Consider the following 12,500-nt stretch of genomic DNA (forward strand, 5'->3'; position numbering starts at 1 on the left):
TTGGGAAAGTTCATTGTTACTTGAGCATGTTAGTGGTGATGTATCTCTGTTATCACGGGCCACAGCAGGCCAAGCTGGCATTGGTGCATCCTATTGGATATAAATTGCTGATGTTGCAACCTCATACCTCCATTATTGTCTGTTTTTGTCTTAATTTGAAAATGCCTGTTGCCCTTTACATTGTGGGTCAATTTCACGATAATTGGACCAAAAGAAGTGGCCCAAGATTTCTTGGAAAAAAAGGTCTGGTTCCATTGACACACATTAAAAGTTCAGTATGTTTTTTCGGTCTCCTGGAAAGTTAACATTTTGGAGATACAGGGTTTTGTTCCCGACAACACGGATGTATAGTCTCACAGGGCAAGATGTGATCTCGTATCATGCCTGTAACACTTGTTACACTTCCTGTGCTGGATTGCGGGAAAAACTGCCTATAACAAATGTGCACTCCCTTTAAAGCCTGCCTCCAATTCCTCTAATCTGTGCTCTTTAAACGTCCTGAGTACAACTAAAACTGCTAACAAACCAAGCTATGTAGCAAAATGCTGTTGGCTAATGGGGCTGTGGAGGTGATGTTTATCTCTATTTGCATTACTGAGCATTTTCTCAAGAGACTTTGCAGCTAACTTACATTCCATCAGTGGGCTAACGACATGCCAGTTATTTGTCAGTTTTTACAGGTGCACCACTGCCCCCTACTTTGAGCTAGAACTTCACAAATTGTTGGATGTTTTTGGAAAGCTCCTGCTCTGTTTGTTTCCACCTCAGTAACTGTACGTTCTCACACTCATTTAGCCCAAAATTTCTCAGGGTCGTCCCCAGATGTTTTCATTACGAGATCATGTCTGGCCCTTGAGACAAATGTGTATTGAAATATTTATTGTAGGCTGCAGCCAAAGGTGTCACTCCAATAGCTAGAGCCTGCAGAGAGCGGTGGTTTTGTACTGCTTTGTTTTTTTTTTGTTTTTTTGGAGCAGCATTATGGGATTTGTAGTTGTTTGGACGCTTACCAAAATAATCAGATGGTCCGAGACGGCCCACCTCCACATATTCCTCATTGTCAGACCTACGCTGCAGAACAGAGGCTGTACCCTGAGAGGGAGAGAGACAGAGAGAGACACAGACAGGTTATTTCCTAAGAGCAAGCTTTTTTTGTTACTAATTTATGTAGATAATATAAACGAGCTCTGTTCTGATTGGCAGCCCTGTATTTTGCTTTATTTAAAAGGCAGTCCAGGATGAAACATATAACTTCAGTATGAACAGGGTGGGGCTAATCCACTGAAGGCTATAAAGGTGCATTATATATTATATATGCATTATATTAATCTTTTTTGTTTCGAAAACGTGAGCAAAATTCAGTTTTCCATACTATGGGCTCTTGAAATGACACCAAGATTCCTAACCTGGGCTGAGCAGGATGGTAGTAAAACCTATGATATTTAGTGCTGTCCTGTTCTTAAGATTGTCTGGGGATGCAATCAGTGTGACCTCAGATTGGTCACTATATGATTCAAATAAATTCTTGTTGTTATTAGCATGTCCCAATTTTTTTGCCATTATGGTTGTTATATGTCAATTTCGGTATCATTAATATAACAATGATATACACAGCAAACACAGACTGACATGGAGAGAGAGGGAAAAATCCAGACAGATGGACAGACAGACACAGAGAGACAGACAGACAGACAGAGGCGGAATGAGGAGCAGCTGAGTCCTGCTGGACAACCTGGCTGAACCTAGCGCCCTGTCAGCATCAGACACAGTGTGTGTGTGTGTGTGTGTGTGTGTGTGTGTGTGTGTGTGTGTGTGTGTGTGTGAGAAAAGCCGGGCGACACTCCCAAACTGAGCAACGGAAAAAATATTCTAATGATTTATCACCAATCTGCAGCTCAGCGAAGAGAGGGGGAATCAACACAGCTCACAGCTGCTGATAAACTGAGAGAGAGAGAGAGAGAGAGAGAGAGAGAGAGAGAGAGAGAGAAAAACAAAAGTGTGCTAGAGAGAAATGAGAAATTGAAGAGAAAAAGAAAGAAAAAGAGAAATAGAGATAAAGAGAGCAATAAGAGAGACATAAGGAAACATAAGAAAAGAGAAAGTGTGCAAGAGAGAAAGTGAGAAATAAAATAGAGAAAAGAAAAAGAATAGAAAGAGATAAAGGAAGAGAGCACTAAAAGAGAAATGAGAGAGAGAAAGAAGGAGAGAGAACTAAGAGAGAAAGTGAGAGAGTGAAGAGAGAAGAAAGGAGAGAAAGAGAAAAGAAAGAGAAAAGAGAAAAGGAAGTGAGAGAGAGAGGAAATAGAAAGTAAGAGAGAAATAAAGAAAAAAAGGAAAAGGAGAAAGTGCAAGAGGGAATGAGAAATAAAATTGAGGAGAGAAAAAGAAAGGAAAAGAGCAATAGAAAGAGAGAAAGAGAGAGATAAGAGAAAAAGTGAAAGAGTGAAGGGAGAGAAGATAGAAGAAAAGAGAGATACAAAAGAGAAAGGTGAGAAAGCAAGGGAGAGAGAGAGAAAGGGAAAGTAAGAGAGAGCAAGAAAAAGAAGAAGAGTGTGCAAGAGAGAAACAAGGAGAGATAAAAAAAGAAAAAGACAGAAAGAAAAAATAGAAATGAGAGAGAGAGAAGAGAAAAAGTGATAGAGTAAAGACTGAGAAGAGAGGAGAAAAGAGAAAGAAAAGAAAGGAGAGAGAAAAGCAAGAGCAAAGAGAGAGAAATAGAAAAAAGAGTAAAGCACATGTGAGAAACAAGAAATAAAACAGAGAAGAGAAAAAGAAACAAAGAGAAATAGAAAGAGATAAAGATAGAGAGCAATAAGAGAGAAATAAAAGAGAGTAAGAGAGCAAGAAAGAGAAAAGAAAGCAAAAGAAAAAAGAAAATATGTGAGAAAGAAACAGAACAGAGGAGAGAAAAAGAAAGAGAGATCAAGAAATAGAAAGAAAGCAAAAGAAAAAAAGTGAGTGTGAGAGAGAAAGGAGAAATAAAACAAAATAAAATGAAAGAAAAAGAATTAAAAAGAGATAAAGAGAGATAAGAAAGAAATGAGTGAGAAAGAAAAGAGAGAGAAGACAGAAGGACAGAGAGAAAAAATAGGGAGAGAGAAAAGACAGAGAGAGCAAAACTGAGCAAGAGAGAGAGCACAAATAACACAAGAAAGAGTAAGAAACAGAAGAGAGAGACAGAGAGAGAGACAGAGAGAGAGACAGAGAGAGAGAGAGAGAGAGAGAGAGTCTCGCTGTATGTATATGAATGTAAACGTCCATGTGTTTATCATTATTATGCTGTTATTCATATTCATACATCACCTGTTAGAACACTTGCAGAAACTCGTTATGAGCAGCAGTAGCTGTTTGTTATTAGCTCTCCGACCCGACATGACCTCTGCATTATTCAGCCAATAGAAATGACCACAGAGAACACAAAGGCTGCTCACATGTTCAGCTTATACAGCCATAAACACTGATCTATAGCAGCTTGCACACACACACACACACACACACACACACACACACACACACACACTCCACCCCATCATGACCCTACGGTCTCATAGGCAGCATTTCTAGTGTTATTAAACAGAATTGAATATTCACGCTTTTATATTTAGAGAATAATTGCTAACAGACTGTTTTATAATACAGCATAAAAATGCACACAGGCTAGCGTGTTTTTAATGACTGCTTCAGCGGAAAATCAAATGGCCACAATTTTGCACGTCAGCGCAGATGTAGTCGATTATTCAAGACACGTTTGGTGTCCAAATTTTGCTTCTTTAGTTTAGAACTCTGGCCGAGAGGCTAATGTTGCTAAAAAACAATAGAAGTCAATATGTTACTGAGTGTGTAACACACTGTTTACTGAGTGTGCAACAGAGCCGAGTTACTGAATGTTTAACTGTCTGTGAGAGTGTGTTAATGAGATTGTAAAAGTGTGTGTAAAAGGCTGTTACTGTGTAACAGAGTGTGTTACTGAGGGTGTAACAGTGTTTTACTAAGTATATAACAGTGTGTTTTTAAGTGTTACTGAGTGTGTAACAGTGTGTGTTACTGAGTATGTTACCGTGTGTAACAGATTTTGGTAACAGTGTGTAACAGGCTGTGCTACTGAGGGTGCAACAATGTCTTACTAAGTATATAACTGTTTTTAAGTGTAACTGAGTGTGTAACTGTGTGTTACTGAGTATGTTACTGTAACAGAATACTGTAACAGTGTGTAACAGGCTGTGTTACTGAAGGTGTAAGAGTGTCTTACTAAGTATATAACAGTGTGTTTTTAAGTGTATCTCAGTGTGTAAAAGTGTGTGTTACTGAGTATGTTACTGTGTGTAACAGAATTTTGTAACAGTGTGTAACAGGCTGTGTTACTGAGGGTGTAACAGTGTCTTACTCAGTAAATAACTGTGTTTTTAAGTGTTACTGAGTGTGTAACAGTGTGTGTTACTGAGTACGTTACTGTGTGTAACATAATTTTGTAACAATATGTAACCGGCTGTGCTACTGCGGGTGTAACTGTGTCTTACTCAGTATATAAGTGTGTTTTAAGTGTTACTGAGTGTGTGTGTTACTGTGTGTGTAACAGTGTGTGTAACTGAGTGTGTAAGTATGTTACTAAAAGTGTTACTGGGAACCAGACTACTATTTATGGAACACTACAGTTTTGAAAGTAGCTGTTTACATACAACATCAAACGTTTTCAAAAAGTGAGATGATTTAGTGACACCACAAAACCAATTACTTCAAAGTAAGCCATTTTTGCAGCTTATTTTCTATATACAGACTTTATGGACTTCTAACATATTATTAGAAAACTAGGTCATGCTTTTTTACATTTAAAATGTATGTAGGCTACTGTGTTTTAAATTACTGTTTCAGCAAAAAATCTAATGTACATATAATTTTGCACTTCAATGTAGCCGATCAGTCAAGACATGTTTGATGTCCAAATTTGCTTCCTTAGTTTAGAACTCTGGATGCAAGGTTAATGTTGCTAACAAAACATAGAACTCAATAGTCACCTAAATCTTTTCTATAAATACATCCTAAAAACGTCTCTCATCACACTCAAACCTCCTCCAACTCCTCAAGTGTGTAACAGTGTCTTATTAAGTGTATAACAGTGTGTTACTAAAAGTGTTTGTGAGTGTGTAACATTGTCTTATTAAGTGTATAACTGTGTTTTTAAAAGTGCTACTGAGAGGGTAACAGTGTCTTATTAAGTGTATAACAGTGTGTTACTAAAAGTGTTAGTGAGTGTGTAACTGTCTTATTAAGTGTATAACTGTGTTTTTAAAAGTGCTACTGAGAGGGTAACAGTGTCTTATTAAGTGTATAACAGTGTGTTACTAAAAGTGTTACTGAGTGCGTAACAGTGTCTTATTAAGTGTATAACTGTGTTACTAAAAGTGTTACTGCGTTTGTAAGGGTTTTACAAGCAGAATTGTGTTAGTGTGTGAGTAACAGTGTGTTACTAAGTGTGTAAGGGTGTTACTAAAAGTTTTACTAAGAAACAAGACTATTTACAAAACACTACAGTTTTGAAACTGCAACAACGTTTACATACAACATGGCAATAAGATACATAATACATGATTTTCAAAAAGTCAGATGTTTTGGTGACATCACAAAAACAAGTCTTTCAAAGCAAGCCATGTTTGCAGCTTTTCTTCCCTATGTAGACTTTAATGGTACATTTTAAAACTTAAAAATGCAAACATACCACATCAGTCTAACTCCAAAAAAGGGAAAAAATGTGGTTTTCCATGACATGGGCCCTAATGGCTGAACATGTGGCCTGTACAAAGGTGTAACTGTATTTCTGTATGAGTTTCTGAGAGTATCCAAAAACACAGCCAACACTCTGTAGGAGAAAACAAACGACTTTCTCTGCACAGCATGGTCACTTTCCAAACCTGCAGCCAGTGTGTCTTTGAAGGAGCGGTAATGGCACTGTGCATATCCAGATCTTTTTTGGGCCAGGGTTTGACAGGGTTTAGGTTTTAGTGAAACCCCTGTGGTTCGGTCATGAGAGCCACAGGTGGGGTTTCTAAACCTGTGCTCAGAGGCTGTGAACATGATGGCGGGAGCCGATGTCATGAGGTAATGATGTCATGGCACGGCCCTGAGAGACAGCCACTCTAAATTAGCCTCTCATTACAAACGGCCATAGTTCCAGTAGTGTGTAATCACAAGCTCTGTTTATTTCCATGTACTTCAGTTAAATTCTCAAAAATCTGTATGCTGTATGTCTTTTCAAGTGTATTTATTTTATTTATTTTAGCCCATAACATTGAATTCCTAATTCCCTTTTTTGGGTTTATTTCATTCTGTTGTGTTGGTTCAACGCCTGGACTGCTTTACTGTTATGCCTCTTACTTTGTAGCTTTAGCACTTCATTTTCGGACCCATAAAGAGAAGAATAAATTCTGACTTCAATTCCAATAAATCTTCTTCATATTATTCATATTTTCCATTCCACCTTAAATGGTGCAGCTGTTACATTCTGCCGCCTCAGGCCATTTAAGGTGGAATGGAAAATTACAATAAGAAGTTAATTTCAGGCTAATAGTTTCTATGCAGATAGATGCAGGATGAGTTAAGAGGTCCCACTGCACTTGAGTAGAGCTGTGACGTCTGTATTTCTGCTTTTTAGAATAGTCACTTCAGCTATTATTTTACTAACTTTACTGCATGACAGGTTTAGGATACTCCACACACTCTTATGGACATGATTTGGACATGTTCCACAACAATGAGAGTGCAAAGAGGGGCAGGGAAACACACACACACACACACACATTCCACATCAAAAGCAAGACCTCCACTCTAAAGTGACACTGTAAAGTGCTGCAGTTAAACATGTGTGTGATACTGACACAGGACAGAGAGTGATGGAGGGTGGAGAAAAGTGATACCCGGCCTGCTCAGTTTCAGACCACCCAGCTGTGTCTACAACAGAGAGGACAGTGTGTTATAGAGTGTGTAATAGTGCTCAAAAATTGTGTGTTGTGTTGGACAATGTGTTGGAGTGCAGATTCTGTAACAGAGTCAGTGTCAGTAATACACTCAGTAACACACTCCAATTCACAGTGTGTAACAATTTATGTAAGCATGTGCAACAAAGTGTATAACAGAGTGTGTAAAAATGTGTTACTGAGTGTGTAAGTGGTGTGGAACTGTAACTGAGTAACAGAGTGTGTTACAGGGTGTTACTGAGTGTGTAACAGAGTGTGTTACAGAGTGTATAACAGTGTTACTGAGTGTAAGTGTGAAATGGTGTTACTATGTTATAGTATGTAACAGAGTGTGTAACAGGGTGTTACTGAGTGTGTAACAGAGTGTGTTACAGAGTGTATAACAGTGTTACTGAGTGTAAGTGTGAAATGGTGTTACTATGTTATAGTATGTACCAGAGTGTGTAACAGGGTGTTACTGAGTGTCTATCTAAAAAAAGTATGATGCAGTGTTGCTGAGTGTGTAAGAGTGTGAAACTGTGACCATGAAACAGAGTGCATTACAGGATGTGTAACTAAGTGTGTTAGAGTGTTACTGAGTGTAAGTGTGAAACAGTGTAACTGTGTTATAGCATGTAACAGTGTGTACCAGCATGTTACTGAGTGTGTAACTGTGTTACTAAGTGTGCAACTGTAAAAAAGTATGATGCAGTGTTACTGAGCATGTAAGAGTGTGTTACAGGGTGTTACTGAGTGTGTAACAAAGTGTGTTAGAGTGTTACTGAGTGTAAGTGTGAAATGGTGTAGCTGTGTTATAGAGTGTAACAGAGTGTGTAACAGTGTTACTGTGTAACAGGGTGTTACTGAGTGTGTAACTGAAAACATGATGCAGTGCTGCTGAATCTGTAAGATTGTAAAACTGTAACTATGAAACATTGTGTTACTGGGTGTGTAACAGAGTGTGTAACAGGGTGTTATTGAGTTTGTAACAGTGATACTAAGTGTGTTACAGAGTGTTACAGTGTGTTACTGAGTGTGTCAAAGGTACAAAGTATTAAAAATTAAGGTGTCAAAGTCACTAGTGTGAACCTGCAGGCACTCAAACATACACTTCAGTGGACAGTCTCCCACACAGCCAACAGTTACAGATAAGAGAGACGACGAGAGAGAGAGTGTTGAAAAGTAGGACAGAGAGAGAGCATAATAGAGAAAGAGAGCTTGAAGAGAGAAAGGGTGATGGAGAGAAATATGGAGAGAGAAAAGGAAAGGCATGAATAAATGGAGGGAGATGGAGAGAGAGGGAGAGAGAGAGGTATGGAGGTAGGTAGAGTGGAGGAAAAGAAAGGAAGCTTAAGTAGAATATGGAGAAGGTTCCAGAAGGTTTAGGACTCTCTTCAGCATGGAATTCACTTTGATACTGTTCAGACAGCGGGAGTGTGTGTGTCTTTGTGTGTGTGTGTGTATGTGTGTATGTGTGAGGAGTGCTGAGTCAAACACTCTGGGGGTCTATGGCCTCCTGCCCATCTGCACAGCTGGAGAGAACGTGTGTCACTGTGCTGAGACAGAAGCACCAACCTCTGTGATGATGAAGAAATCGTCCCCCGGTTCTCCCTGCACCACAATCTTCTCTCCGTCCTCGAACTGAACCGGCTCCAACGCATCGGCCACTGTTAACCTCTCCCACTTCTCCAGAGACTCTACAACAGAGAGATTATCATTATTCAATACTTACCATTATTTAATCATCATTAGTCATCATGCTTGTTTATTGTGTTTATCTTGTATTTAACTATTTAACTTATTAACCTTATTTTAACCTCACAAAAGAGAATATGCACATCAAACAAAAAAGCTGCTGGTGTTCTCAGAACAACAGACTGACCATACCAGTCCAGAGTCCAGAGCTCAACATAAATTGAATGGGATTTGTTGGACTAAGAGAGCAGAAAAAAACTTATAAGACTGAACCTCCAGATTAAAAAATAAATAAATAAAAAATTGAAAGCAAGTCTCTTGAAAATAATGGAAGCTGTAATAAAGACAAGACATGGACACAAACACTGGACAATTTGATATTATAATGAGTTGTTACGGCTTCTGTGCAATTTCCTGTTAACCCTCTACTGCACATACTATGAGAGCAATCCGAAAAATATCAATACACTTTTCTTGCCTAAAATTATCCTTGATTTTCTTTGGACTTGAATATTATATTCAGAAACATAGAAAAAAAATTGTGTGTGCAGGGGACCTTTTGGAAAACATTGCCTTGAGGCAACATTGTGCAACAATGAGAAGAAATAACACAGAGCCGTGTTCCCTAAGTAGTGAGATCTGGCTTGTGACGGGCTAAATCCATTCCACTGTTGCTTCTAGGCAACAAACATATTTCTGCAAATTGTCATAACAAAGAAAATTGATACTGAATGTTAAAAAAGAGGTTTAAATGTGTCCACTAAGAGATAATATGACTAAGTATGTGCTTTTTATTGACTTACTCAAACTCTTCCCTTTATTGTTTACCCTATCTTTATCTTTAAATATGTATAATGTTATTGTAACATGAGGAAAATAAGTTTGTTGCCCTGAGGCAACCTTGCGCTGTTTTTCCTGAATAACCAAATAACTGAATTAATATTTCTTGAATACCTTGTACTTATAGCTGTGTTAATAGAGGTTTTGACTAGAAATTAAGTAAATGAATGTTGTCTAAGTAAACAAATGAAAACATGAAACTTCAGCTTAGCCACTCAAACGGGACAATTACACACGATTTCATCTGAACTCTTCACACAGTGGTTATCATTTGCTCTTCTTAGCGCATCAACAATAATGCCCTTCATTCACTCAGCAGGGTAAGATGTCCACTTCTGGCTGGAGGTGAAGGCTAGTTGAGTCTGTGTGTGTGTGTGTGTGTTGGGGCCAGTCTGTCTGCATGCCCCAGACTGATGGTCACTTTATCACTCTGGCTAAAACCTCCTCACGCCTGTGCAGATCCGTAACGGCTTCAGCCGAAACACGACCCCCTAAACTACACGCTCCACTGAACAAACGCAGTGTGCGTGTGTGTGTGTTTAAGCGTGCATTACCCCCCCATCCTTCGCTAAACGACATCAAGGGCTTGTCACCAATTTCGTGGTTATCACCAAAATCAAAGAAAAACAAAAGACTAAGAAAAGAGGTCTGATGGCAGAGGAGGCTGTGAGGAGAAGAAAGAGGAGAAGAAGAGAGCAGGAGGAGGAGGTGTGTGTTTGCTCAGGCAGCTAATAATTCCTTATAGAGCCTCATTTGACCTCACAGTACTGAGAGGTCAGGGGGTTCACACTGAACTACTGACCATATCTCTCTGTCTCCGTCTCTCAGTGGAGGTGTTAGGGTGTGTAATTGTATCCTGTCTTTATAACGCAGTGGGGACTTTGAGTGAACTCTGTCTTAGCAGCAGTTGGGGAGGAGTTATGAGAAAGGATTATGTTTCGTGCTGGAATGTAATGTAAAGTAGACTAAAGTTAAGATAGCTTTGCCTGCTATAATGGTTTAATAGTAGCGCAGTGATATAGTGTGATTGCTGTGATGGTGTAATGCAGTCTAATAATGTGATGCTGTAATGCAGTGTAATAGTGTTATGCTGTCATGGTGTAATGCAGTGTAATAGTGTGATGCTGTGATGGTGTAATGCAGTGTAATAGTGTGATGCTGTGATGGTGTAATGCAGTGTAATAGTGTGATGCTGTCATGGTGTAATGCAGTGTTATAGTGTGATGCTGTGATGGTGTAATGCAGTGTAATAGTGTTATGCTGTCATGGTGTAATGCAGTGTAATAGTTTGATGCTGTGATGGTGTAATGCAGTGTAATAGTGTGATGCTGTGATGGTGTAATGCAGTGTAATAGTGTGATGCTGTCATGGTGTAATGCAGTGTAATAATGTGATGCTGTGATGGTGTAATGCAGTGTAATACTGTGATGCTGTCATGTTGCAATGCAGTGTAATAGTGTGATGCTGTGATGGTGTAATGCAGTGTAATAGTGTGATGCTGTGATGGTGTAATGCAGTGTAATAGTGTGATGCTGCCATGGTGTAATGCAGTGTAATAGTGTTATGCTGTGATGGTGTGATGCAGTGTAATAGTGTGATGCTGTGATGGTGTAATGCAGTGTAATAGTGTGATGCTGTGATGGTGTGATGCAGTGTAATAGTGTGATGCTGTGATGGTGTAATGCAGTGTAATAGTGTGATGCTGTGATGGTGTAATGCAGTGTAGTAGTGTGATGCTGTCATGGTGTAATGCAGTGTAATAGTGTGATGCTGTCATGGTGTAATGCAGTGTAATAGGGTGATGCTGTGATGGTGTAATGCAGTGTAATAGTGTGATGCTGTGATGGTGTAATGCAGTGTAGTAGTGTGATGCTGTCATGGTGTAATGCAGTGTAATAGTGTGATGCTGTCATGGTGTAATGCAGTGTAATAGGGTGATGCTGTCATGGTGTAATGCAGTGTAATAGTGTGATGCTGTCATGGTGTAATGCAGTGTAATAGTGTGATGCTGTGATGGTGTAATGCAGTGTAATAGTGTGATGCAGTGATGGTGTAATGCAGTGTAATAATGTGATGCTGTGATGGTGTAATGCAGGGTAATACTGTGATGCTGTCATGTTGCAATGCAGTGTAATAGTTTGATGCTGTGATGGTGTAATGCAGTGTAATACTGTGATGCTGTCATGTTGCAATGCAGTGTAATACTGTGAGGCTGTCATGGTGTAATGCAGTGTAATAGTGTGATGCTGTCATGGTGTAATGCACTGTAATAGTGTTATGCTGTCATGGTGTAATGCAGTGTAATAGTTTGATGCTGTGATGGTGTAATGCAGTGTAATAGTGTGATGCTGTGATGGTGTAATGCAGTGTAATAGTGTGATGCTGTCATGGTGTAATGCAGTGTAATACTGTGATGCTGTCATGTTGCAATGCAGTGTAATAGTGTGATGCTGTGATGGTGTAATGCAGTGTAATAGTGTGATGCTGTCATGGTGTGATGCAGTGTAATAGTGTGATGCTGTGATGGTGTAATGCAGTGTAATAGTGTGATGCTGTCATGGTGTAATGCAGTGTAATAGTGTGATGCTGCCATGGTGTAATGCAGTGTAATAGTGTTATGCTGTGATGGTGTGATGCAGTGTAATAGTGTGATGCTGTGATGGTGTAATGCAGTGTAATAGTGTGATGCTGTGATGGTGTGATGCAGTGTAATAGTGTGATGCTGTGATGGTGTAATGCAGTGTAATAGTGTGATGCTGTGATGGTGTAATGCAGTGTAGTAGTGTGATGCTGTCATGGTGTAATGCAGTGTAATAGTGTGATGCTGTCATGGTGTAATGCAGTGTAATAGGGTGATGCTGTCATGGTGTAATGCAGTGTAATACTGTGATGCTGTCATGTTGCAATGCAGTGTAATAGTGTGATGCTGTGATGGTGTAATGCAGTGTAATACTGTGATGCTGTCATGGTGCAATGCAGTGTAATAGTGTGATGCTGTGATGGTGTAATGCAGTGTAA

General features: G+C 39.3%; 1 protein-coding gene across 4 annotated transcripts in view; it reads right to left on the reverse strand.

Moving 5' to 3' along the window:
- The window catches only part of prkar1b (protein kinase, cAMP-dependent, regulatory, type I, beta), a 117,302-nt gene that overhangs the window by 1,838 nt on the left and 102,964 nt on the right, over positions 1–12,500 (reverse strand). For all 4 annotated transcript variants that reach the window (XM_017706228.2, XM_037544983.1, XM_037544982.1 and 1 more), the window contains 2 exons: positions 8,523–8,644; positions 1,011–1,092 (listed from right to left, as the gene is read on the reverse strand). In XM_017706228.2, coding sequence (XP_017561717.1) covers positions 1,011–1,092; positions 8,523–8,644 — 204 coding nt within the window. The remainder of the gene's footprint in view (positions 1–1,010; positions 1,093–8,522; positions 8,645–12,500) is intronic.

This window comes from Pygocentrus nattereri, chromosome 14 (genome assembly GCF_015220715.1).
Source record: "Pygocentrus nattereri isolate fPygNat1 chromosome 14, fPygNat1.pri, whole genome shotgun sequence".
In the NCBI taxonomy this organism is placed as follows: domain Eukaryota; kingdom Metazoa; phylum Chordata; class Actinopteri; order Characiformes; family Serrasalmidae; genus Pygocentrus; species Pygocentrus nattereri.